The sequence below is a fragment of the Macaca fascicularis genome, chromosome 19 (genome assembly GCF_037993035.2).
Source record: "Macaca fascicularis isolate 582-1 chromosome 19, T2T-MFA8v1.1".
In the NCBI taxonomy this organism is placed as follows: Eukaryota; Metazoa; Chordata; class Mammalia; order Primates; family Cercopithecidae; genus Macaca; species Macaca fascicularis.
Genome location: NC_088393.1, coordinates 56,160,677 through 56,188,481, shown reverse-complemented (window position 1 = coordinate 56,188,481; position 27,805 = coordinate 56,160,677). Strand labels below are relative to the sequence as shown.

At 44.8% G+C, this 27,805-nt stretch overlaps 2 protein-coding genes across 21 annotated transcripts in view; one reads left to right on the top strand and one right to left on the bottom strand.

Moving 5' to 3' along the window:
- LOC102138104 (caspase recruitment domain-containing protein 8) overlaps nucleotides 1–20,246 on the top strand; it is a 44,293-nt gene extending 24,047 nt beyond the window's left edge. For 8 of the 15 annotated variants that reach the window (XM_065534706.1, XM_065534703.1, XM_074024050.1 and 5 more), the window contains 5 exons: nucleotides 26–285; nucleotides 4,876–5,001; nucleotides 8,897–9,038; nucleotides 10,822–10,868; nucleotides 11,349–13,286. In XM_065534706.1, coding sequence (XP_065390778.1) covers nucleotides 26–285; nucleotides 4,876–5,001; nucleotides 8,897–9,038; nucleotides 10,822–10,868; nucleotides 11,349–11,612 — 839 coding nt within the window. In that variant the 3' untranslated portion in view covers nucleotides 11,613–13,286. Of the gene's footprint in view, nucleotides 1–25; nucleotides 286–2,731; nucleotides 3,004–4,875; nucleotides 5,002–8,896; nucleotides 9,039–10,821; nucleotides 11,208–11,348; nucleotides 13,287–20,077 lie in introns of those variants that run through there. The other 7 variants (XM_065534707.1, XM_074024053.1, XM_074024055.1 and 4 more) reach the window with 5 other exon arrangements.
- LOC101925999 (caspase recruitment domain-containing protein 8) overlaps nucleotides 1–23,313 on the bottom strand; it is a 90,528-nt gene extending 67,215 nt beyond the window's left edge. For 3 of the 6 annotated variants that reach the window (XM_074024023.1, XM_074024028.1, XM_074024032.1), the window contains exons 1-3: nucleotides 22,878–23,313; nucleotides 20,614–20,720; nucleotides 18,894–19,057 (exon numbers count right to left, since the gene is read on the bottom strand). The gene's annotated coding sequence lies outside the window, so the exon portion shown is untranslated. The remainder of the gene's footprint in view (nucleotides 1–18,893; nucleotides 19,058–20,613; nucleotides 20,721–22,877) is intronic. The other 3 variants (XM_074024030.1, XM_074024035.1, XM_074024033.1) reach the window with 2 other exon arrangements.
- Nucleotides 23,314–27,805: the final 4,492 nt, after the last annotated feature.

Below are 27,805 nucleotides of genomic sequence, written 5' to 3'. Positions count from 1 at the left end.
TGCTGTTGCGGTTCTCCTGCGGCAGGTGAGGTGGACGTCTCCTGGTTCCTCGTGGCCCATTTTAAGGATGAAGGGATGGTCCTGCAGCGTCCATCCCGGGTGGAGCCTTTCTATGCTGTCCTGGACAACCCCAGCTTCTCCCTGATGGGCATCCTGCTGCGGATCGCCAGGGGGACGCGCCTCTCCATCCCCATCACCTCCAACACGTTGCTCTATTTTCACCCCCATCCCGAAGACATTAAGTTCCACTTGTACCTTGTCCCCAGCGACGCCTTGCTGACGAAGGTAAGCTGAGCGATTTAGGAGACCAGAGAAGATGACAATGATATTTCCAGGTTATCCCCTCGGCCCCTCCAGTGGAACAGAAAGGGCAAGGCACAGTTTTCATGGAGAGAACATGGATCACTCTCCCCGAGGGTCACCTATAGGTGCTGAATATTGAGCCACATGCAAGAATCCCCGTCGAAATTCAGGACTACTGAGACAGGGTCTTGCTCTGTCACCCAAGCTGGAATGCAGTGGTATGATCTCGCTACAACCTCCGCCTCCTGGGTTTAAGCGATTCTCCTGCCTCAGCCTTCCTAGTAGCTGGGATTACAGGCAAACGCCGCAATGCCTGGCTAACTTTTTGTATTTTTAGTAGAGACGGGTTTCACTATGTTGGCCAGGCTGGTCTTGAACTCCAGACCTTTGGTGACCCTCCTGCCTCAGCCTCTCAAGTGCTGAATATACAGGCATGAGTCACCGCGCCCGGCCTCTATCACCAAATTTTAGACGGATAATATCTGAATGACAGTCTCACACTTGCTCACATCTCTAGGGTAACTCCTTCCTTTTGGTGGCATCTCCCTCTAGCGCATTTACAAAAGGCTGATGGTCCCACACCCTCTCTTAGGTTAGGGATGAAGCGGATGTGCTGCTTTCTGCAGCTCCATAGCTGCTGTGTTTCCGAATAAAATGCGGCTTCTGCGCCTCCAGCCTTGGTGCGAAGATTATGCCAGAAGATTTCATTAAACTTTACCGTCCTGGCGCCTACCATCTTTGCATCCCAAGCACAAGAGGCAAGAGCATGCCTGGCTGTATTTAAGGTGGTTACTGTGGGTAATTTAAATACAGCAGAAAATTGGCTGAGGCGATGGCTCTCGCCTGTAATCCCAGCACTTCGGGAGGCTGAGGGGGGCAGATCACCTGAGGTCAGGAACTGGAGACCAGCCTGGCCAACGTGGTGAAACCCCGTGTCTACTAAAAATACAAAAATTAGTCGGGCGTGGTGGCGTCTGTGGTTGGCAGGGTTTTTTTAAAGCGGTTTGAAAATAGAACTCCATTCTCTCCTGGGTTAGTACGGTTCCTGCTGAGATGTCTACTGTTAATCGCATGGAGTTTCCTTTCTAGGTGACTAGATGCTTTTCTCTTGCTGAGTTTTGGATATTTCCCTTCACTTGGCCTTAGACAGTCTGATGACCATATCTTATGGTGAAGTTCATGTTGCAGGGTATTTTGCTGGTGATCACTGGGCCTCCTTTATCCAGATCTTTAAATATCTTGCTAGACTAGGAAAATTTTTGTTAGTTATTTTCTTTTTTTTCTTTTTTGAGACAGAGTTTTGCTCTTTTTGCCCAGGCTGGAGTACAATGGCGCGATCTTGGCTCACCACAACCTCCGCCTCCCGGGTTCAAGCGATTCTCCTGCCTCAGCCTCCCGAATAGCTGGGATTACAGGAATGTGCCACCACCCCGGCTAATTTTGTATTTTTAGTAGAGACGGGGTTTCTCCATATTGGTCAGGCTGGTCTTGAACTCCCGACCTCAGGTGATCCACCTGCCTCGGCCTCCCAAAGTGCTGGGATTACAAGCGTGAGCCACCGCGCCCGGCCATTTTCTTAGATTCTAAGTTTTTTCCTTTTTCTTCTCCCTTGGAAATACTGATGATTCGTAAGTTTCATTGCTTTATGTAGCCCCATACTTCTATTTATTTATTATTTTATTTTAGCCTGACTTGGTTAATTAAAAAGGCTTGTCTTCAGGTTCTCTCTGCTTGTTCCAGTCTATGATTAAAACTTTCCACTGTATTATATTTTCAATGAATCTTTCATTTCTAGATGTTAATTTTTTTAAGATATCTGTCTCCTTGGTAAATCTCTAGTTCACACCCTGAATGAATCTTCAGATTTTTTTGTGTTGGTTTTCAGATTTATCTTGCATCTCTTATTGAGCTTCTTTAAGCTCAGTCTTTTGAATTATTTATCTGGCACTTTGAAAATTTCATTTTGGTTAGGATCCATTGGTAGAGAATTACTATGTTCCTTTGGGGGTGTCATAACACCTTAAAATAAAATAAAATAAAATAAAATGCAGTGAGAGAATCTCTGCATATTATTTCTTCTGCCCATCTCCTCCTCGAGACCCAGAAAAGGAAGCTCCCTTCTCGGTAGTCCTAAATTTTATGGAGATTGTTGCATGTGGTTCAATATTCAGCACCAATAGATGAAAATTTCATTTTGGTTAGGATCCATTGGTAGAGAATTACTATGTTCCTTTGGGGGTGTCATAACACCCTGATTTTTCATACTTCCATTACTGTAATGCTGTGTCCCCACCCAAATCTCATCTTGAATTGTAGCTCCCATAATTCCCACGTGTTGTGGGAGGTGATTGAATCATGAGGGCAGGTTTTTCCTGTGCTGTTCTTGTGAGAGCAAATAAATCTCACGAGATCTGATGGTTTTATAAAGGGAGGTTTCCTGAACAGGCTCTCTCTTGCCTGCGGCCATGTAAGATGTGACTTTGCTCCTCCTTTGCCTTCCACCATCATTGTGAGGCTTCCCCAGCCATGTGGAACTGTGAGTCAACTAAATTTCTTTCATTTATGAATTACCTAGTCTTGGGCAGTCCTTTACAGCAGCATGAGAACAGACTAATATATCTATTCAGCACATATTTATTATGTGCCTTATATATTCCAGGCACTATTTTAGGGGATGGGGATACATCAGTAAGAAATAGTGAAAAACATGACAACCTAAGATATTACATGGAATGTTCATGCTATGGGAAAAATATATGTATATATAGTAAGAACTCTAACAAATAAAGAATGCTATTCCATTCTTTGAAAATAAGTACAGCAGTATGTCTCTCGACCTCTTCAGAAATCGGTCCATAATGATAACCCTGCCAATGTTATACTGATGTCTTTCGTTCTTACACTTCCAATTTGTTGTTGTTATAATTTACATTGAATATATCGGTTCATTTAAAATAATCATTTATCAGAGAAGGCAGGATACATCATGTCTTTCCTCCGTCAGTTTCTTTTTATCCTTCTGGAGCTGGTTCTCTTTATAGGCATATGTGTGATGCTTCTTGGATAGGTCTCCACATCCCTTCGCTGCTTAATCCCCATCATGATTTCATCCCTTTGCTCAGTATAACTTGAATTTTTTTCTTTTATTTGATATTCCAGGCCCAGTTTATATTTCAGCTTTGCCCATTATTTCTTCATTACTATCACTGATATTTTAAAATTAATATAATATGCACATAATGTATTGCTCCATAGTTTTCAGAGTGGACACGCCCATGTATCCAGCACCCAGAGGAAGATACAGAACATCTCCAACTTCTCTGAGGCCCCCTTGAACCCTCTCCCAGTCATTACCCCAAGGGTGTCTGACAGCTGGACTAGTAATGCCACCTACTGTCAATTGCTTTTAGTTTAAATTCTTGCTCGTTATTTCCATAAAGTCTCTATTGAGTTGCCCCTGAGACTTCTGAAAGGTTTTCTTATTGTTTGAATTCCATTCTATGTCCTTGGTGCCTGCTCAGATAGTTCTGAGGTCTTACCTTCTGCTCCAGCTGCTGGACCTCTCAGAGGGGACCTCACTCTTCTGTATCTGCTCCCCGGTGCTCAGGTGGCCGAGCATCCACAGCAGCCGTGTGATGGAGAGAAGTGACATCTCTACCCTCACCCATCAGAGACGTGTTCACAGACACAGCCGAGCTACCAGTCCTCGGCTGAGGCACCAAAAGGAAGTCCCTTTGTCCCTGGGTTTTATAAGTCCCCTGGCCAAACTCTCCACAGTGTAAAAATAAAATCAAACTGTACAGGAGTTTATGATAAGTTTACCATTCACAAGAAACCCTTTGGCCCTGAGATGTCCATCAGCAAAAGGTTAATACCATATCTATTTTGCATAGAGGCACATTTACATCTATCTAGTTTATCACTCTACCACCTATCTGTCTATCTCTGTATCTCCTTCTGGGTGTTGGATACATGGGTGTATCCACTGTGAAAATTATGGAGCAATAAATTATTTGCATATTTTATCAAAATAGATTATATCTATTTATAATAGATTATAAAATTTAATAGATTATAAAATTTTAATAGACTATAAAATGTATAGATTATAAAAATATAATCTATCTATCTATCATCTCAATCTATTTTTTTGAAACGGAGTCTCACTCTGTCACCCAGGCTGGAGTGCAGTGGCATGACCTCAGCTCACTGCAACTTCTGCCTTCTGGGTTCAAGTGATTCTCCTGCCTCAGCCTCCCAAGTAGCTGGGATTACAGACGTCAGTCACCATGCCCAGCTAAGTTTTGTATTTTTAGTAGAGATGGGATTTCACCATGTTGGCCAGGCTGGTCTTAAACTCCTGACCTTAGGTGACCCACCTGCCTCGGCCTCCCAAAGTGCTGGGATTACAGGTGTGAGCCACCATGCCTGGCCCCATCATCTCAATCTTTACATCAACTGAATCATATCCTACATGCTACTCAATACAATATATAGAAAACTTTTATGCCACTATTTGTGCTTATTTCTTTTTCTGTGTGCTTTCTAATGTTTCTCCCCGTTATTCCTCAGATGATAGATGATGAGGAAGAGCGCTTCTGTGGTGTGCGTCTACAGACTTCACCCTCAATGCAACCCCTGACCTTTGGTGCCCATTATATTGTGTCTAATTCTGCTCATCTGGAAATAATACCCACGGTTGGTAGAATTCAAATCTAACAACGGATTTCAGAATATTTTGTACTTTTGAAACAAATAGAAGAATTTTAGCAAGATGCAATTTTTTTCATTAATCGCAAATACAAAGTTTTAAAAAATCGAAAATACAGGAAAACGGTCTTAATCAAATTAAATATTTCCAAAACCTTAACACAGGCAGAGGTAACATTTTAGCATTTGGGGCACTTATCTTGTGATTAAAACTGTATGTTCAGTTTTCTAAATTGAAGTTTCCACTTCTCTGTTATGGTTCCCTGCAGGCCTGACATCTTGCCTAGCTAAGTCACTTAAGGAGTATTTGTTAAGGTGTTTGAATGAAGAAATATGATATCTTGGCCAGGCTCAGTGGCTCAGGCCTGTAATCCCAACACTTTGGGAGGCCGTGGCAGGCGGATCACGAGGTCAAGAGTTTGAGACCAGCCTGACCAACGTGGTGAAACCGCGTCTCTACTAAAAATACACAAAAAATTAGCTGGGTGTGGTGGCGTGCGCCTGTAATCCCAGCTACTCAGGAGGCTGAGGCAGGAGAATCACTTGAACCTCGGAGCTGGAGGTTGCAGTGAGCTGAGATCACACCACTGCACTCTACCCTGGGCAATAGAGTGAGACTACATCTCAAAAAATAAAATAAATAAAATTAAAAAAAAATATGATATGTATTATATTTTATGTATTTTTACTGGAGATTACTGTATATTTCTGCACAATTGAAATTATTCCTCCCTGTTTTTTTAATAGGACATAATATGCCATGTAGCTAAAACCCTAGAGCTTTTTAAATCACTTCATTATTATTCAGCATTTAGTTGAACTGCTTGTAATTTCTCATAACAAGTGCCCTGGCAATAAATATTTCAACTCATACAGTTTTATGTTTTTCATGTGAAGCTAGAGTGTCCTAAGAGAAATGACTGATTCAAAGAGTACTCATCAAGTTAAAGCTAGTACATTTCCAAAGAGATTTTCAAAGATTTTTCACAATATAAGTTCTCAAGAATAAAGGACGAGATTTTCCAACAAAATATCCATCTCTAGAATAAAGTATCAAAATTTAATTGTTTTCTAATCTGAATGGGAAAAAATGCATCTCAGTCCATTATATATTTTGTTGTTGTTTGTTTTCTTGAGACGGTCTCACTCTGTCTCCCAGGCTGCTGTGCTCACGGCAACCTCCACCTCCTTGGTTCAAGGGATGCTCCTGCCTCCCCCTCCCAAGTTGCTGAGATTACAGTTGTGTGCCTCCATGCCTGGCTAATTTTTTGTATTTTTTACAAATTTTAGAATTTTTAAATTGCTATTTTCCAAGAGTTATAGGGCTTGTTTCCTAAAGAAACTAGAGATTTGCATGAACTAAGCTTTTCCTAATTCTGTCCTGCCTATGAAGTTAGCGCCTATTCCCCAGGGCAGCTTTCCTTAGGAATCCTGGGGAAGTCGGGTGCAGAACGAAGAGAAGGACGTGAAAGAGACAGGGTTTCACCATGTTGGTCAGGCTGGTCTTGAACTCCTGACCTCAGGTGATCCACCTGCCTTGGTCTGCCAAAGTGCTGGGATTACCAGCGTTGGGCCACCACGCGCCCGGTGCTTATTTGTGTTTTACAGCCTGATCTTCCAGGCTGCTCTTTGTTAGGAGACAAGTGATTTCTTTGAACTGCCTGAGGTTAGAAAGGGAGCAATTTCTGAGCTGCTTCTTGTTAGAAGGAAAGTTTTTCGCTGGGGAATCTCTTCACCCTATCTTCCTAAATGACTTTCTATCTCTGTAACACCAGCCAGACAGTTCCCAGAAGCTCAGTTGTCCTTCAGGCAAGATACATTCTTGGTTGTGGCAGGACCTTCCACAAACATTGTTGGTATGGAGATAAATAAAATACAGGGAGTTCCTTCAATAAAAATGCAAACAGTAAACATGGCATAAGGAATGGCCATCATAAGGCTGGGCGTGGTGGATCATGCCTGTAATCCCAGCACTTTGGGAGGCCAAGGTGGGCAGATCGCTTGAAGTCAGGAGTTCAAGACCAGCCTGGCCAACATGGTGAAACCTCGTCTCCACTGAAAATACAAAAATTAGCTTGGATTGATGGCGAGCAATTGTAGTCCCAGCTACTCAGGAGGCAGAAACAGGAGAGTCACTTGAACCTGGGAGGTGGAGGTTGTAGTGAGCCGATATCACACCACTGCACTCCAGCCTGGGTGGCAGAGCAAAACTCTGTCTCCAGAAAAAAAAAAAAAAAACATAAGAAAAGAAATGGCAGTTGTAATATGAGGTGATAATCTTGAGCAAGGTAAAATCTCCTTAGATTCGTCTTCCTTTTAAAGAGATGGAGAACCTAGGCCAGGGGCTGTGGCTCACGCCTATAATCCCAGCACTTTTGGAGCCTGAGGCAGATGGATCATGAGGTCAGGAGGTTGAGACCATCCTGGCTAACATGGTGAAAACCCGTCTCTACTAAAAATACAAAAAATTAGCTGGGCGTAGTGGCGGGTACCTGGTCCCAGCTACTCAGAGGTTGAGGCAGGGGAATCCCTTGAACCTGGAATGCGGAGGTTGCAGTGAGCCGAGAACGAGCCACTGCACTCCATCCTGGGTGACAGAGTGAGACTCTGTCTCCAAAAAAAAAAGAAAAAAAAAAAAAAAGACCAAGAACCAAGGACCTCACCTCTTAGAATTTTTAAATTGCTATTTTCCAAGAGTCGTAGGGCTTGTTTCCTAAAGAAACTAGAGATTTGCACGAACTAAGCTTTTCCTAATTCTGTCCTGCCTATGAGGGTAGCTCCTATTCCCCAGGGCAGCTTTGCTCAGGAATCCTGGGGAAGTCGGGTGCAGAACGAAGAGAAGGACGTGAAAGCACAATGCCACATCTGACCCTTGGCTTCCCAGCAAGGCCAGGACAGACCCGATGAGCTGCCTTTGCCAGTTTTCCTACATTTCTCTACAGTCTGAGATCCTGTTAGTAGAGTTATTCACGGGGAGCCTCAGCACCTAAGGTTTTTTTTTTTTCCTTTTGAGATGGAATATCGCTCTTGTCACCCAGGCTGGAGTGCAGTGGCTTGATCTTGGCTCACTGCAACCTCCACCTCCCGGGTTAAAGCGATTCTCCTGCCTTAGCCTCCCAAGAAGCTGGAATTACAGGCACCCGCCACCACAGCCCACTAATTTGTTGTATTTTTAGTAGAGACAGGGTTTCATCATGTTAGCTAGGCTGGTCTCAAACTCCTGACCTCAGGTGATCTGCCCGCCTCGGCCTCCCAAAGTGCTGGGATTACAGGCGTGAGGCACCGTGCCCAGCCAACACCTAAGATTTTTGTACTCAGCTCAGATCATTTTTCTCTGATTCATGGGGTATTGAGAGCTAGTTTACTCTTGCTTTCATAGGATAAAATTATTTCCTAACATTGTCAATTTAAAAGGATGTTTACCGACTGGGTGCGGTGGCTTATGCCTGTAATCCTAACACTTTGGGAGGCCAAGGGGGGCAGATCACGAGGTCAGGAGTTCGAGACTAGCCTGGCCAATTCGGTGAAACCCTGTCTCTACTAAAAATACAAAAACTAGCTGGGCATGGTGGTGCGCACCTGCAATCTCAGCTACTTAGGAAGCTGAGGCAGGAGAATCACTTGAACCTGGGAGCGGATGTTGCAGTGAGCCGAGATTGTGCCACTGCACTCTAGCCTGGGCAACAGAGCAAGACTCTGTAAAAAAAAAAAAAAAAAAAAAAAAAAAAAAAAAAAGGATGTTTACCTCTCTCCCTCTATTTCCTTCTCAACCAGCTAGGACATTGTGAAGATAACAGGGGGAAAGTTCCATTGACCAGTTCACTGTAGGGAGCTGGGCCTTTCCAACCTCCACTGCTTAAGTCAACTGCTGTGTTTCCTCTAGGAGTTGAAATTGTCCTACAGGAGCCCTGGAGAAATCCAGCCCTTCTCGAAATTCAATGCTGGGCAGATGAAGGAACCCATTCAACTTGAAATTACTGACAAAAGACATGGGACTTTGGTCTGGAAGACTGTGGTGAAGCCAGGTAGGTGAGTGGGTGACGCTGGCATTTTTGGTGAGAGAAAATGCACCTCCACCATTGGATGTCAAAGAAGAGAGCCTGTTTCTCATTCCATCCCACATAAGAAGTCTATTGTCAGTATATCGCCCATGTGAGGACGACGAAAGTGATGGTAGTCCGTGGGAAGTGAAATGCTCAAGGGACCCGAGAATGGGGATGGCCATGGGAATGGAAACCCCTCACACCTGGGGGTAAAGAACAGGAGATTTTGGTTTTTTTTGACAGAGTCTCACTGTGTTACCCAGGCTGGAGTGCAGTGATACGATCTCGGCTCACTGCAACCTCCTGGTTCAAGTGATTCTCCTGCCTCAGTCTCCCAAGTAGCTGGGACCACAGGCACGTGCCACCACACCTGGCTAATTTTTGTATTTTTAGTAGAGATGGGGGTTTGCCCTGTTGGCCAGGCCAGTCTCGAACTCCTGGCCTCAAGTGATCCACCTGCCTCGACCAGCCTGGCCAACGTGGTGAAACCCTGTCTTCACTAAAATACAAAAATTAACCAGGCGTGGTGGAGGGTGCCTCTAGTCCCAGCTACTCAGGAGGCTGAGGCACGATAATCACTTGAACCCGGGAGGTGGAGGTTGCAGTGAGCCGAGATGGTGCCACTGCACTCCAGCCTGGGAAACAAGGGAAATTCCATCTAAAAAAAAATTTTTTTTCAGCTGTCATGAGCATGCTGATTCCTTAATAGGGAAATTCTGGATGACATGGGGAGTCTGTGGGTGGCTGGGCCTCTCGGTGAATGTGCTGTTCCATGAAGCTGATGCTCTTCCTGGAAGTCAAATGACCAGAAACCCAATTTCTGCACCTCATAGTCAATGGGAGACTCAGAGTCATCAGATTCATTCTGTGTTGGTGACATGGAGACTGAGCTGCTACCAACGGAGGGGGTCACAAAATTCATCAGAACTTTAAACCACATCAGGGATTTTAGATAAAAGGATAAGACCATATTGAAGGCCTCCTGGGAAACATCATTTCAATTATTTTCAAATGGGTAGCTCCAGTTGTGAAATCTTCTATCAACTTATAAGTCCTGGTACCAACATGTATAAAAATTTACTCCTTAAATGTTGATTGTTCATGTCTAAAACACATTTACCTTGACTGTAATTTATGTAAGACAGTACGATATGATATTGTTGTAACCCTCAGAGTTCCTAAGACATTCACCTGTGCGTAGAAAGAATATTGGAAAAATGGGCTGGGCGCGGTGGTTTATGTCTGTAATGCCAGCACTTTGGGAGGCCGAGGTGGGCGGATCACCTGAGGTCAGGAGTTCGAGACCAGTCTAGCCAACATGGCAAAACCCTGTCTCCAATAAAAATACAAATATTAGCCAGGCATGGTGGCGCATGCCTACAATCGCAGCTACTCAGGAGGCTGAGGCAGGAGAATTGCTTGAACCTGGGAGGCAGACGTTGCTGTGAGTTGAGACTGGGCCATTGCAATCTAGCTTTGGTAACAGAGTGAAACTCTGTCTCAAAAAATGAACAAACAAACAAAAAACAAAAAAAGAAAGAATATTGGAAAAATGTGTTCCTTTCTCTGATACATTTCCTGAATGGGCAGTGAGTGGCTCTTGACTTACTGGGGTTTCATTAGTATATTAGTGTGCCAAACAAGATCCCTGCCTTATAAAATATGGAGAATTAAATTATTTTCATTGGCGCATAAAAGACTAGAAAAGCTCCGTAAGGGTATATGATTCATTGTATGTCATCTCCAATTCTTCCCTCTTTTGTAGTGGATATCCAGCTTGGAGCTGCATCAGCCCCTCGTACCTTCTCAGGTTAGTGAAATGTTTACACTAAAGCCAGATGGATGTATCTGATATCAAGAGGCCTTTGAGTGCTTTAACTTCACAAAGTGAGGCTCCATTTCTTCTAACCTTGTCATTTACAAAGAACAAGCGATGCCAGAGGAAAATACAAACAATGAGTATGATTTACTTACGGGAGGACGTGAGGACATCACGTCCACACCAAGGAGCAGGAAACAGCAAGTTATTGGGGTAAATGTCTTGCATCTGGAGAACCGTAAGTTAAAGTAGTTCTATATTGAACTTTGAGAAATATATAGTAACTATGAGACTACAAAGTTAATCAAGAACTGGAAGTAAAATATCGAAAATGAAATGAATGTGGGTTAGGCAACAGACACAAGATGAAGACCCATCCCCCGCCATGGAATTATGAATCTTCGTTTGGTGCGGATCCCAAATTCTGTAAGAGAGCAATTCTCAGAGTCCGCAACTCCCCCTTTCATCCACGTGCAGCCTTTGTGAGGGAGAACCACCGGCAACTCCAAGCCAGGATTGGGGACCTGAAAGGGGTGCTCGATGATCTCCAAGACAATGAGGTTCTCAGTGAGAATGAGAAGGAGCTGGTGGAGCAGGCAAAGACACGGCAGAGCAAGACCGACGCCCTGCTGAGCATGGTGGAGAAGAAAGGGGACCGGGCCCTGGAGCTGCTCTTCAGAAGCCTTAGTGAAAGGGACCCTTACCTCGTGTCCTATCTTAGACAGCAGAATTTGTAAAGGGAGTCAGTCCGAGAGTGTGGAAGAGAGAATCCAGCGTTCTCATTGGAAATGAACGAGTAGAGATGCATCCTTGATTCCAGTGTCCAAAACAGAGGAGGGCTGGGTCACATTTGCCCATCACACAGGCTTTGGGGACAGATACGTGACCTGGAAGACACCCATGGGCTGTATCCCCATGCCTTTCCCTCAAGAATATCTGAAGAAAATAACAGTAGTGCTTTTAAATCTTTTCTAACCATGGCTCGATATATGACTGTTCCATCCATTGACACGTTTCCCGAAGACCCAGGGTGAGTAAGTCAGAGCAGTTGTGTTTATACATGATAGGCTCCAGAAAGGAAAATTCTCCTGATGAACCTGAAAACCAGCTTTTATGGACGCTCTGTTTGATGTCTCACCATTCCACCACAAAAAGCAGGAACGCGAACAAAACCTCTCAATCGAAGAGACTCAAGGTTTTCTTAATGGTATTGGTTTTATATACGTTGTCCCTTTAACATTTTATCTATTGCTGTTATTACTAGAATAATGTAAGTACGTTATTCTACAAGTACCCGGGAGGTGGAGGCTGCAGTGAGCCGAGGTCGCACCATCACATTCCAACCTGCGCGACAGATGGAGACTCCATCAAAAAAAAAAAAAAAAACAAAAAACCCTTGGGAAATTGCTAGTATCTTGTACTTTTAATCACTGAGTTGTATAACTCATTGACTGTTTCAATAGCTCTCGAGGAAAAGGGCCTATTAACGGATTTCCAGATATTTCCCATTTCTGCCGCTCTTGATTTTGCAAGTTTCATTCTGCAGTTTTCTTTTTTGTCTGAAAAACTTTGATTTGTAGTTCTTTTAAAGCAGATCTGATAGCTATGACTTCTCTTACTTTTCTTTCTTTCTTTTTTCTTTTTTTTTTTTTTTTGAGACAGAGTCTTGCTGTCGCCCAGGCTGGAGTGCAGCGGTATGATCTCAGCTCACTGCAACCTCCACCTCCCAGGTTCAAGCAATTCTCCTGCCTTAGCCTCCCAAGTCGCTGGGGTTACAGGCGCCCACCACCACGCCCAGCTAATTTTTTGTATTTTTAGTAGAGATGGGGTTTCACCATGTTGGCCAGGCTGGTCTTGAACTCCTGACCGGAAGTGATCCACCCACCTCGGCCTCCCAAAGTGCTGGGATTACAGATGTGGCCCACCGTGCCCAGCCATGGCTCATCCTCGTATTGTAAGTCATTTTGATTTGTACCCTGGACATTTGAATGTTATGTTATGAGACTCTATGATTCATCTGTATCCGGCACAAAGTGTCCATTTTTTTTAGGTCTTCTATGAAGTGAGGTTTTCATGTTAGCTCATTTTTAAAGTCTGTGCAGTTCTGTCTATCCCGTGTGTGCCTGTGAGATTGGGCGGGGGTTGACCTGCTAGTGCGGGTCTCAGGGCCTTTAAATGGGAATTATATCACAGCAGTGGATGCCCAAGTTGGGGTTAAGCCTAGGAATTCATAAAAGTCTTCACGGACTCGCATTCTGCCGCTCCATGTGCTTTATTATTGTTATGGTGAGAGAAACGGCATTTTGTTATTTTTCTATACCCTCACTTGAAGTAGAACTGAACTTTTGCATTTGAAGATTGAACGCCATAATTTTATGAAAAAAATAAAAATATATCGTTATTAAAACAAAGCAAGGTATATATTCATATGAGTTTTATTGATTCATTTGAGTATGTGAAGTTAAAAATACAAGTCCATTAAAAAGAAGCCACTAGGCTTCTTTTCTAAGTGACGTGTGTCACTGAGAGCTGATGTTACCATTTCACTTCCAAAAGTCTTTTTCAGAAGATAGCGTTTTAATTAATGTTAACATAAAGTGTACGAAATATATTAGTTGACTAACTCTACTTTTGTCATATCTTGATAAACTCTTTAAGAGCTAAAGACTAGATATTATAAAATTAGGACCCGTTTATCCAGTATATACATAATATATACAGTGTGGCAAAGATAAATGGAATGCAGGCTGGACGCAGTGGCTTACACCTGTAATCCCAAAACTTTGGGAGGCTGAGGCAGGCGGATCACCTGAGGTCGGCAATTCGAGACCAGCCTGACAATAATGGAGAAACCCCTTCTCTACTAAAAATACAAAATTAGCCGGGCGTGGTGGCCCATGCCTGTAATCCCAGCTACTTGGGAGGATGAGGCAGGAGAATCGCTTGAATCTGGGACGCGGAGGTTGCAGTGAGCCGAGATCGCACCACTGCACTCCAGCCTGGACAACAGAGTGAGACTCTGTCTCAGAAAAAAAGGGTAAAGACTCCAAAGACCAAAGTTCCATTAACTGGCAAGTAATGGATCCAGGTCTACAACACTCTATCTCCTAATGTCGTCTCCAGATTAATTTTTTAAATCACCCAGGGCAGCAATCTGCAATGTCCTCTGGGTCTGTGTCAACTCTTGTGTGGCAAATGACTGAAAGTTCAACTTCAATGGAATAAAAATATATAGAGCGTGTCCTGGCTCTACTGAATGCAAGGACAGGAAGTAGGACTGACCCTAGGGAGGCTGATCCATGGGCTCCAAAAACACCACAAGGAAGGAACGTTTCTCCAGGTGTCCACCCGGCCTTCCGTGGTGTTGGCTCCACACAGTATTCACATGAAGCCTCACATCTCACAAGAGACGACCGGAAAAAGAGCAAGGGCAGCCTCTGATCCCTCCCGATGAGGAGAAGGCTCCTCGGGATGTTGTAATGTCTCGCAGACACATTTCCCATTCGGCGTATATCTCCAGGAAGTCAGGGGAGCAGATTAAATTTTCAAAATCAGCCTAGAGGAGGGTCAAGATGGCTGGCTGGACACAGCCCGGAAGCACCACTCCCACCGAGAGAAACCAAGATACTGGGTAAACCAGCAGACTTAGAGCAGATCTTCGGAGAGAAAACACCAAGAGTTGATACAGAGGCGATGCAGACGCCAGGGCTGAAGAACGAGGAACCTGGGAATGTGGTGTGGGGTAGCGGAACGCTAGGGCCAGTTCCCAGCACTGAAAGCCTCCTAGGGGAGGGGTGAGTGAAGGGACAGAGGGACGGCAGGCTCTCACCACAGACCGCTGATGTCCCAGCTATAGGAGACCACACGCCTTCCATAGACATTTTTTTTTTTCTTTTGAGACGGAGTTTCGCTCTTGTTGCCCAGGCTGGAGTGCAATGGCGCGATCTCAGCTCACTGCAACCTCCGCCTCTCAGCTTCTAACAATTCTCTTGCCTCAGCCTCCCGAGTAGCTGGGATTACAGGCTTGTGCCACCATGCTCAGCTAATTTTTGTATTTTTAGTAGAGACACGGTTTCACCATGTTGGCCAGGCTGGTCTCGAACTCCTGACCTCATGATCCACTCGCCTCAGCCTCCAAAAGTGCTGGGATTATAGGTGTGAGCCACCGCGCCCAGCCTCCATAGACATTTTGTCAGAGACATGTGAACCAGAGCAACTCCATCTTGAGTAGGAGCTGGACAAAATGAGGCTGAGACCTACCCGGCTGCATTCCCATAAACACTTGGTTTATTGATGGTAGTTCTTCAAGGCCCAATCGTCAGTCACCGGCATGGGCAGGCTATGCTGTAGTGTCTTTCACATCTGTCATTGAAGCTACTGCCCTGCCCCCTTCCACTGCCTCTCAACAAGCCAAACTCATTGCTTTAACCCAGGCTGTTATCCTTGCAAAGGGACTACGTGTCAATATCTACACTGATTCCAAGTATGCCTTCCACGTCCTACATCACCATGCTGTTATATGGGCAGAAAGAGGTTTTCTCACTACACAAGGTTCCTCCATCGTCAATGCTTCCTTAATAAAAATTCTCCTTCAGGCTGCTCCACTGCCCAAGGAAACCGGAGACAACGCTTATGCTGATAATGCAGCAAAGGAAGCAGCTAGTTTCCCCACATCTGTCCCTCATGGCCAGTTGTTTTCCTTCTCAACTATCACTCCCGCCTATTCTCCCACTGAAACTATTACCTATCAATCCCTTCCTCAAGGGACTGGGGAAGGGATTTCCCTCATTTCCCTTACTCAAGGCAAATATCCCTTGAGTAAGGGCACCTATAGTGAGAAATGAGAATGCATTAAATGTGGACTAATACTGGAGGTTCAGGTAAGCCACAGAGATGTAGCTACATGGCATATTATGTCCTGTTTAAGTCATAGGTAGGAATACTTTCTTTTTTTTTTTTTTTTTTTTTTTTTTTTTGAGACGGAGTCTCACGCTGTGTCACCCAGGCTGGAGTGCAGTGGCGCGATCTTGGCTCACTGCAAGCTCCGCCTCCCAGGTTCACGCCATTCTCCTGCCTCAGCCTCCGAGTAGCTGGGACTACAGGCGCCCGCCACCACGCCCGGCTAGTTTTTTTTTTTTTTTTTGTATTTTTAGTAGAGACGGGGTTTCACCATGTTAGCCAGGATGGTCTCGATCTCCTGACCTCGTGATCCACCCGCCTCGGCCTCCCAAAGTGCTGGGATTACAGGCTTGAGCCACCGCGCCCGGCGGAATACTTTCAACTGTACAGAAAAACGTACACTCTCATATGACAAACACCTATCATCAAGTACATAATATAAAATGAGCTATTTACTTAACTCCCTTAACAAGTACATTTTAAGTACTATCCTCAGGCAAGTGCCACAACCGGAGGCAATCAGCCAGGCCAAATGAACGTCCAGTTATAAACCACAACCTATCAGTGTATAATGTTACCCACGAAACACATACCACAAATGCCAAAATGTTTACTGTGCCTCTGTGAATGTCTTAGAAATATGTAATATGATGAACATGACTTTCTCTGTACTTTCAACTTTTCTAATGTTCACATTTGTCATAGATAAATACATGAATATATTTCATCTGGCAAAATGTTTTCCATTTTCCTTACAATCGAAGTGTATTTCGAAGATGGGTGTTTTAAATTCAGCTTCTACTGACCGTGGGTCTTCTTTCTCATGAGCAGACCAAATGCAATGTGAAGGGAATCACGGGGAGCCCTGGTGGGGGAGGTCTGCAGAGGCACCCCATGGACACAGAACAGAACACGAATCATGAGGTGATCATACTCGAGATGTCTCAGATAGAGCTCAGCCAAGATTTTGTAAAATTATTGAGGAGGAATTCATGCTAGAAATGATTACACTAGATGGTATTATTCTTCCAGTGAGTGGACACCTTAGGAAGGAGAGACTGGAGGGGTCCCAGGGACGTCCAGCAGCTACTGATGTTCTGTTTCTTGATCTGGGTGTGAGTTTACATGGTGGTGTCCACTGTAACGATTCAGGAATTGTTTATATTCTGAATGTGTACTATTTTTGTTGTACTTGAAAAGTGGAAAAGAAAAACCTTAGCTGATACTTTTGAAGGAGGGCATGCTTAATGATGAAGCCTGAATTGGATCTGAAATATTTTCAAAATAAAAATTTCCAATTCCATTGGTCAAAGAGATGAAGCTCCTTTGGACAGCAGGACATACATAGAACATTAATGAAATATGTCAGCACACCCCTGATAAGGTATAGGTGTCATTATAGGTGGATTTATGCAGATATGAGACGTATACCAATGAATTCTGTGTAAAGGAGTGAATCTCCAAGTATTTTGAAACTCTCGATCTGCACTATTCTTTATACCTCTTATCATCTGTACATATATTTTTTCCATTCCATGATCATTCTATATACTCTCTCTAGTTATCGTGTTTTGTATGTTTAGGTCACTGATATATATCCAACCCCTAAACTGCTGCCTGAAATATGTGAGGTGGACAAACATATTTGTTGAATGAATTTAAAAAGTGGCTTAGAGCAGTGCAGTTTAACAGAAATATAATGCAAAGTCTAGGTGTAATTTTAGGTATTTCAATAGCTGCATTAAAAAGGAGCAAAACCAAGCGGAAAACCTCCTTTTAATTATATGTAATATGTTCATTTAACCCCCAAATAATAACTTGCACATATAATCAATGTGAATATTGTTTCTATGATACTTATGTATGGTTATTCATAGTAAGACATTATAATCTCTTTTAAAAATTAATGAAATGTTAGACCTAAAGCCATAAAAACCCTAGAAGAAAACCTAGGCAATACCATTCAGGACATAGGCATGGGCAAGGACTTCATGACTAAAACACCAAAAGCAATGGCAACAAAAGCCAAAATAGACAAATGGTATCTAATTAAACTAAAGAGCTTCTGCATGGCAAAAGAAACTACCATCAGAGTGAATACGCAACCTACAGAATGGGAGAAAATTTTTACAATCTACTCATCTGACAAAGGGCTAATATCCAGAATCTACAAAGAACTTAAACAAATGTACAAGAAAAATCAAACAACCCCATCAAAAAGTGGGCAAAGGATATGAACAGACACTTTTCAAAAGAAGACATTTATGCAGCCAACAGACACATGAAAAAATGCTCATCATCACTGGCCGTCAGAGAAATGCATATCAAAACCACAATGAGATACCATCTCACACCAGTTAGAATGGTGATCATTAAAAAGTCAGGAAACAACAGGTGCTGGAGAGGATGTGGAGAAATAGGAACACTTTTACACTGTTGGAGGGACTGTAAACTAGTTCAACCATTGTGGAAGACAGTGTGGTGATTCCTCAAGGATCTAGAACTAGAAATACCATTTGACCCAGCAATCCCATTACTGGGTATATACCCAAAGGATTATAAATCATGCTGCTATAAAGACACATACACACGTATGTTTATTGCAGCACTATTCACAATAGCAAAGACCTGGAACCAACCGAAATGTCCATCAATGACAGACTGGATTAAGAAAATGTGGCACATATACACCATGGAATACTATGCAGCCATAAAGAAGGATCAGCTCATATCCTTTGTAGGGACATGGAGGAAGCTAGAAACCATCATGCTGAGCAAGGACAGAAAACCAAACACCACATGTTCTCACTTGTAGGTGGGAATTGAACAATGAGATCACTTGGACACAGGAAGGGGAACATCACACACTGGGATGTGTCGTGGGGTAGGGGAAGTGGGGAGGGATAGCATTAGGAGATATACCACGAGATATACACGGGTTATGAGTAATAACCTCCTGCAGCATCTTAGTTTAGTGTTTGATAACTAACCTGAGTACCAGATTGTTTAAGTAAAACTTTAAGCAACTGCATATAATGTTGCTCTTCAATAGACAAAGTCTGCCCCATGTTACTCTTATTCAGAAACTTTCCATTCCTAGTACTCTTCAGGGCACTGACCTTATATCCCAGTACCTCCTTAGGGCACTGGCCTTGTATCTGCTGACAGCCGCAGACTCTTCCCCGGGTTTCTGATTCGTCTGGTCAGTTTCACTTTCTCTGCTCCAGCAGACCTTCTTTGCCCACGTCCCTGTTTGGGCATGGCTTGTCGCTGTCAGTTGCTACTGGATTGAACGAAGGGGGACAAATGCAGAAATAAAGACAAAGACAAAAAGATCTGCTTTAAAAGAAAGGGTCGGGGTCTCCTTGCTCCTAGTGAACAAGGGCCCAGAACTTTTACAGCCCTTCGTATTTATTAGGTAGAAAGGGCAGGGAGGGAGAGGTAATGGTTGGTCAGCTGCTTGATTTATCACAGGTTCACAAAATTGCTTTCTTTGTACAACAGGCTTCAGATGTTCCTAGAGATAATCACAAGGAACACTGTGCTTGGGGTGCGACTGCCCTCAGCACCCCTTCTGGTGGCAGATGCAGCTGTCAGTTTTCCAACATCCTGCTTTCATGTGAACAGTTTTCTGTTTGCTGATATAGCCTCCAGTGGTATGCTGAGTTGGTCACAACCCTCATTCTTTCGGCCTGTAACACCCCCAGATGTGACAAAGCAGCCCAGAGGACCCCCAGTGGAAGAAACATGTAAAAAACTACACAGACTGCTTCGTAAGATTTCCAGATTCTTTTCATGGCAAGACATAATACAGTAACATTTGAATGGAGAGGAGGCCATCGTCACCCAGGGAGCCACACAGAGGAGGCTGCTCCTGAAGAAATGTAATAGCAAGCTGGCACTGCAGGAGAGGGAGTTTAGGTGGGATTAGCTAGGTTTCAAGGGCTTTCCATGGATTGGCTAATTTGCATAATTCTGCAGGTTATGGGACATGGGGGCTATTTCTAGTTGTTTGGTACATGGGCCAAGGGCCACTGGGGTGAGTGCATTATGGCCCCAGAGTGTGAGAGCCAAATAAGAAGAGAAGTGTTGGAGGTTGATTTAATCAGCTGCTCAAGAAGCACTGAAAGGCCTCCACCCACGGCTTCAAAACTGGGCAGGACAACATTGAAAGACATAAAGGGAGACAGACAGAGAGATCAACAGATATAGAACTAGTGGTTGTCAATTTCAGGGGATAAATTTTGTTAGAAAATAAGGAGTCAGTTTGTCATTACTTTTTTTTTTTTTTTTTTTCCCCCAGACAGGGTCTCGCTCTGTTGCCCAGGCTGGAGTGCAGTGGCATGATGACAGCTCACTGCAGCCTCAAACTCCTGGGCTCGTGCAATCCTCCCACCTCAGCCTCCTGATCAGCTGGGACTGACTGCAGGTGTCCACCACTGCGCCCAGCTAATTTTTGTATTTTTTGTAGAGAAGGGGTTTCACCATGTTGCCCAAGCTGGTCTCAAATTCCTGGGCTCAAGCGATTCCACCCATGTTGGCCTCCCAAAGTGCTGGGATTATAGGCATGACACACTGTACCCTGCAATCATGACTTTTTTTTTTAATAGCTGGGATTCCCTTCATGGCCTCTTTTCCTGTATACTCCCACATCCTTTAACTTCAGCATACTTGCTTCCTCTGGGAGACTTTGCCTTAGATTTGCTGACCTCCCCACACACTCTGCTGGGTTCTGGTTCCCTGCTCTGTGCACCTCTAACTCACTGTACATCATATCTCCATAACTGGACATAATGTCCTGATATTATCATTGTGTGCCTATATGTCTGTCATACTTACCACGCTGCACTCCTGGAGGACGGGAACCTGATCTCATTCATCCGCTTGGCCATTCCCCAATGCCCACTGCAGGGTGGGACAGGTAGCAGATGCTTGATAAACATTTCCTGAAAAATAAATGAATCAGATCCCCGTGATCATCGTTGTTGCTGTTGTTTATCGAACACACCATGTGTCAAGTGCTTGGCTAATGCTTCCTATGCACAGTTGCATTTAATCCTTACAGCAATATCATTAAATCAGCACTCTTGCTGTCCCTATTTCATGGGAGGCTGAAGCTTAGAGAGGTGATGTAAACAACATGATGCCAGCCTGAAGGAGAGACTGCTCATATGAAAGTGCTGGGGGAGAAAGAGAGACAGATACACACACACACACACACACACACACACACACACACAGATACACACACACACACACACACACACACACACACACACACACCTACAAGGGAGGAGAGAAGAGAAGGGAGGAAGGAAGGAAGGAAGGGAGGGAGGGAAGGAGGGGGAAAGGGATGGGAGGGGAGGGGAGGGGATGGGAGGGAAGGGGAGACAAGACTAGCACTGAGATTTATTTTCCTTTTTTTTTTTTTTGAGATGGAGTCCCACTTCGTCTCCCAGGCTAGAGTGCAATGGCAGGATCTTGGCTCACTGCAACCTCTGCCTCCCGGGTTCAAGTGATTCTCCTGCCTCAGCCTCCTGAGTAACCGGGATTACAGGCGTCTGCCACCACACCCAGCTAAGTTTTGTATTTTTAGTAGAGATGGAATTTCACCATGTTGGTCAGCTGGTCTTGAACTCTTGACCTCAGGCGATCCACCTGCCTCAGCCTCCCAAAGTGCTGGGATTATAGGCATGAGCCACCACACTCAGCCTATTTTTCGAAGGAAGGAAGGAAGGAAGGAAGGAAGGGAGGAGGGAGGGAGGGAGGGAGGGAGGGAGGGAGGGAGGGCAGGCAGGCAGGGAGGCAGGCAGACACACACTAGGATTGAGATTTATTTTTCTTAAAAAGTGGTCAGTCCAGACATGGTGGCACATGTTTATAGTCCCAACTACCTGGGAGACTGAAGCAGGAAGATCACTTGAGCCCAAGAGTTTGAGGCTGCAGTAAGCTATGATCATGCCACTGCAGTTCAGCCTGGGCAACAGAGTGAGACCCTGTCTCTTAAAAAATAATAATAATAAGAGAGAGCAGTGGTCAGTAGGATTCAATAATTATTTTATTTAATACACTAGCATTTATTGGGTGCCTATATGTTGAGTTTCCAGTGATGAACAAGATGCCTGCTGTTATAACCCCAGAAGGTGGATGGAGACAGATAGATACTGAACTCCTGGTGCTCAGTTATGGATGTTTCTCGATTATCCACCCAACATCCATCCCTCTTCCCTCTTCTTAAAAGGACCCATGTCTTATTTCCAGCGTCCGCTCCTCACACATCCTACGAACATCAAAAAAACCTGTTGCCACCTCCACCTCCAAGGATATTTCACTCCCCTAATCACAATTATGGATTTACATGAGGGGCAAGTGACTTAGGCCCAGTCATGGGGGAGCCAGTTTTGGAGCTCTTGTTACAATGCTGGGAGTGGGGCCTGGAGTAAACCAGCTGGGGCACCCATGGTTGAGTGGTGCAAGGTAGTCCATCTGCCTCTTTTATGAGCACTGTGAAAACTCCATTTCAACATTTCTGACTTTACTCAGAGAAGTAAAGGCTTTTGTGGCTGTAGCCAAACGGAGTCCAAAGGGACTCAGGAATATGCCAAACTGCTACCTCCTTCCAGGCGGACTGTCTGGATTGTGCTCTGATTAATTTGCCGTAGGTTCCTCCCTCTCCAGGGATGGCCTGGCTCCAGCCATTCTGCAACCAAAAGCATAACCAGCCCTTTCCTGTAGCTGACCCTCAGATGGCAGAAGACCCAAAGGAAATATATATATACACACACATATATATACATACACACACACACACACACACACACACACACATATATATATATATATATATATATATATATATATATATATATATATATATATATATTTTTTTTTTTTTTGAGACAGAATCTCGCTCTGTCACCCAGGCTGGACTGCAGTGGAGCGGTCTCAGCTCACTGCAACCTCCGCCTCCCGGGTTCAAGCCATTTTCCTGTCTCAGCCTCCCGAGTAGCTGGCACTACAGGCGCCCGCCACCAGGCCCGGCTAATGGTGAAACCCTGCCTCGACTAAAAATACAAAAATTAGCCAGGCGTGACGGCATGTACCTGTAATCCCAGCTACTTGGGAGGCTGACGCAGGAGAATCGATTGAAACCGGGAGGCAGAGGTTGCAGTGAGATGAGATCGCTCACTCTCCATCCCTCCAGTTCCCAGGCTGTTAGTCTAATTTCTCCCGCGAGGTCTCTAATCCCCGTCCCCTTCCACTCCAGGGTTACTGTGGCAACGCCAACCTTTGAATCCCCCTCCTGCGCGCTGAGCGGCTCGTAACCATGGAGACCGAAGCAGGTTTCCCGCCCCCGCCTCGTCACCCAGAGACTGCAGCCCCGGGGCCCAGACCCTTTGGACAAGGAGAGCCGAGCGGGCCCCACAATGCTCCGTGGGTAAAGGGGTCCTCCCCACTCCTCTCCTGCCTGCCGACGAAGGAAACACCCCGCAACATGCACAAGCACAGACGGAGTTCTGGGCCCGCGGATTCTACTGCGCAGGCCCTCACGCTTAGGAAAGGGACTTGGGCGCGAAAGCGCTGGTGGCGCTCAGCCTGCTGGGAGTTGTAGTTTTCTGGCTGCGACCGCAGGAGATACAGGTGGCCAATGGGTGAGCTGGATGGAGGTAAGAACAAGGTTAAGGAAGCTGGGATCTTCGTGCAGGTTGGATCGTCACCATAGCAACAATGAAGCATCACGAAGTGCTAGTTCTGCTAGGCAGTCTGCCATTTTCATTCTTTTATCTTTTTTTTTGTTTTCACTCAAAGCTTACTTTGCAACAGGCACTGTTCTAGGCACTGGGGATACAATGGAAAACAAAATAGAGCTTATATTTTGGCGGGAGGAGATCGACAATAACAGTGAACACATGTTACTGGAAAAGCAGTATGTTAATAAGTAATTGGGCTGCTTTGGGAAAAAATGGAAATGCAGGCAATGTTAGAACACTGGCATACACACTAATTCATTTATCCTCACAAAGCCCTATAGACAGATACTATTATGACCCCTCAACTGTAACATAGGCTGAACTGAAGGTCACATGACAAGGAAGTAGTGGAGCTGGGATTTGAACCCAGGCAGTCTGACTTCATACTTGATAAGCTTAACCACAATGCAAAATTGGTAAATAGCTGTGTGGCATAATTTCAGGTAGTGATAAGTGCTGTGAAGGATAAAGCAAAGAAAGGGGCTGGGGTGGCTCTTTGGAGAGACTACTTAGGGATGGCTTTCAGGAAGAGGTGGCATTTGAGCAGGGGCGTGAGGGACTGATGTGACTTGTGATAAGAGAAAAACTTCAGACTAATTAAATTTAAAGAAGTTTAATTGACTGGGCACGGTGGCTCAAGCCTGTAATTCCAGCACTTTGGGAGGCCGAGGAGGGTGGATGGCTTCAAGTCAGGAGTTTGAGACCAGCCTGGCCAACATGGCAAAACCTCGTCTCTACTACAAATACAAAAATTAGCTGGGTGTGGTGGCGGGCACCTGTAGTCCCAGCTACTCGGGAGGCTGAGGCACAAGAATTGCTTGAACCCAGAAGGTGGAGGTTGTAGTGAGCTGAGATCGCGCCATTGCACTCCAGCCTGTGCAACAGAGCGAGACTCCATTTCTAAATAAATAAATAGAGTTTAATTGAGCCAATGAAAGATTCACGAATCAGGCAGCCTCGGGCCAGAGTAGGCTGAAACTCCAGCACAGCCATGTGGTGGAAGATTTACGGACAGAAAAAGGAAAGTGACGTACAGAAAACCGAAGTCAGGTACAGAAACAGCTGGATTGATTACAGCTCGGCGTTTGCCTTATTTGAACACAATTCGAACAGTTGGCTACATTTGATTGCCCAAAACTTGGTGATTGGCACAAGTGTAGGCCACCTTCTGTTTACATCTCCACTTGTTATAGTTCACGACGTACAGAAAAACCTTCAGGCTGAACTTAAAATACATAAGGAGACAGCTTTAGGCTAAACTTGATTTAACACTGGTGAGCTGGACATGTGGGGCATATGGAGGGTTAAAGGTCACTAACCTTTAGTTTCCTCTTGCCTTCCTGAAGGGCCACATACTGTAATACCTGCAGTTCCCTCCAATAAGAACGTACTTCTTCATTCTCTTTTCCTGGCAAACACATTCTTCAAGGTCCAGTTCTGTGAAGATCCTTCTGCCTGTTTTTTTTAAATTTAGTTTTATTTGTTTATGGTCACATACATCTCTTCCTGGTCTGGACTCATCCAATCCATTTGTCACAGTAAAGCTTCGGGGGCAGGGGAGGTGGTTATTCTAACGTACATCCAATCAAGCCGCTCTCTGTTTAAAACCTTTTGAAGGCTTCCCGTACCTCCCAGGATAAAGACTCACCTCATCTTCTATCTTTAAGGGCTTGCAAATCTCACTCTCCAAATCTCTCCCTCTCTCACACTCTGACCCAGCTACCCTGGCCCATCTTCTCTTTATCTTATGGGCTGAGCTCTTTTCCACCCCAGGGCTCTGTGTGTTATTTGGTGAATGAATTAATGAATTAATTCAGTTTCCCGTCACTAACCAGATAACCCACATCTAAGAATCTAATGATAAAACAGGCAAGTGGAGAAGTTTTGGATTTGGTCTGCACTCAATTGCTGTTGTTTGCCTTCCCAGGATCCCTCCTGCCTCCTTTTCTTTCCTTCCTTCCCCTCCTTCCTTCCTTCCTTCCTTCCTCCCTCCCTCCCTCCCTCCCTTCCTTCCTTCCAACAGAGTAGCTGCTTTCATTTTTTTAAAAAAGCCTATTTCAGATAATTGTAGGTTTATGATCAGTCGCTTTGCTTTTCAAAGTATAACATGCATACTAGGATCTTGTTAGAATGAGATTCTGATTCTGTAGTTTTGGAGTGGGTCTGAGAATCTGCATTTCTTTCTTTTTTTTTTCTTTCTTTTTTTTGAGATGGAATTTTACTTTGTCGCACAGGCTGGAGTGCAGTGGACCCACCTCAGCTCACTGCAACCTCTGCCTCCCGGGTTCAAGCGATTCTCCTGCCTCAGCCTCCCGAGTAGCTGGGACCACAGGCGCACCACCACGCCCAGCTGATTTTTGTATTTTTAGTAGAGGCGGGGTTTCACCATGTGTGTTGGCCAGGATGGTCTCAATCTCCTGACCTCAGGTGATCCGCCCGCCTCAGCCTCCCAAAGTGCTGGGATTACAGGTGTGAGCCACCACACCTGGCCTGAATTGTCTTTTATCTTGAGTTCCTTCATTGCTACTCAAAGTCTGCTCCACAATCCAGCAGCAACCACATCATTGGAGAGCTTGCTAGAATTTTGGGCCCCATCTTAGACCTACCGAATCCAACTCTGTATTTTAAAAAGGTGCCCAGGTGACTCATGACCACACTAAAGTTTGAAAAGTGCTGAGCTACTTCAACCTGGACTTTGTCGACCTGTAATAGAATTAAATCCCCTTCATCGGTTGTGACAACAGAAACCCCAACTCAGACTTCCCTAAATCATTAAGGTATCTTTGATTGGCCAGGTGCAATGGCTCACATCTGTAATCCCAGCATTTTGGGAGGCTGAAGTGGGGGCATTGCTTGAGGTCAGGAGTTTGAGAACAGCCCAAGTAACATTAAAAAAAAAAAAAAAAAAAAGAGAAAGAAAGAGAAAGAGAAATTAGCTAGGTGGTAGCATGAGCCTATAGTTCTAGTTACTCAGGAGGCTGAGCCGGAGGATTCCTTGAGCCCAAGAGTTGGAAGGCTGCAGAGAGCTATGTTTGTGCCACTGCACTCCAGTCTGGGCCAGCGCGAGATCCTGTCTCTAACAAAAAAAGATATATTTTACTTAAGAAGCCCCATGGTAGAGCAGACTCCAGAGATTCAACTAAGCCAAGCAAAGATCCCGATTTTCTTCATCTCAGCTCTGTCATCCTCAGTGTGGACTTCATTATCACACCATACCAAGACCTGATCATGTCTCTAGGCCTTCTTAGGAGTGAGAGAATCTTTATTAGAAGCCTCCTAGGCCGGGCGCAGTGGCTTACGCTTATGATTCCAGCACTTTAGGAGGCTGAGGCGAGCAGATCACCTGAGGTCAGGAGTTTCAGACCAGCCTGGCCAACATGGTGAAACCCCGTCTCTACTAAAAATACAAAAATTCGCCAGGTGTGATGGCACACACCTGTAATCCCAGCTACTTGGGTGGCTGAGGCATGAAAATCACTTGAACCTGGGAGGTGGAGGTTGCAGTGAGCTGGGAACGTGCCACTGCATTCCAGTCTGGGTAACAGAGCAAGACTCTATCAAAAAAAAAAAAAAAAAAAAAAAAAAAGCGTCCTAGTTCTGAACACAGTGGCTCACACCTGTAATCCCAGCACTTTGGGAGGCTGTGGCAGGAAGATTGCTTAACCTGAGGAGTTCAAGACCAGCCTGAGCAACATAGCAAGACCCTGTCTCTACAAAAATATAAAAATAAAAAAAAGAAGCCTCCCACCTCAACCTGAGCAGACTCGTTGACCAGGACTGGGTCACATGCCCATTCTGTGGCCAGGACATTTGGCACGAGTCAGTCATTTGAAGGTGGAATTGACTCCTGTCAAGAAGTTGCCGCTGGGATGTACTGGTCCAGATGATGGAGGAAGCAGCTTGAGTTGCAATGGAGATGAATTCATTGAGGCTCCTCTATCCATCTGGCCCCAGGAGGCCTCGTTGGTGGAAAGAATGAAGGAACGCTGGACCATCTCAACTGTTCCCTGGATCTGGGACTCCCAACCAACCCCAGAAGCCAAGAACTCATCACGGAAACCAAAATAAGATTGTTTTATTCCAATTCTGAAGCACAATAGTCCGAACAATTCCCTTCCCCTGCTGGAGACTCTCCCAATCCCCAGTGCCCCCCGCCCCTTCAGAAGGCGAAGGGGGTCGATGTCTCCAGGTCTTAAGAGAAAAACCAAAGCCACGCCCCTTCCGTTTCTTCTCTACCCATCTCCTAGGCATTTCCTTTGTCTCATCTCCGATTTTTCTTC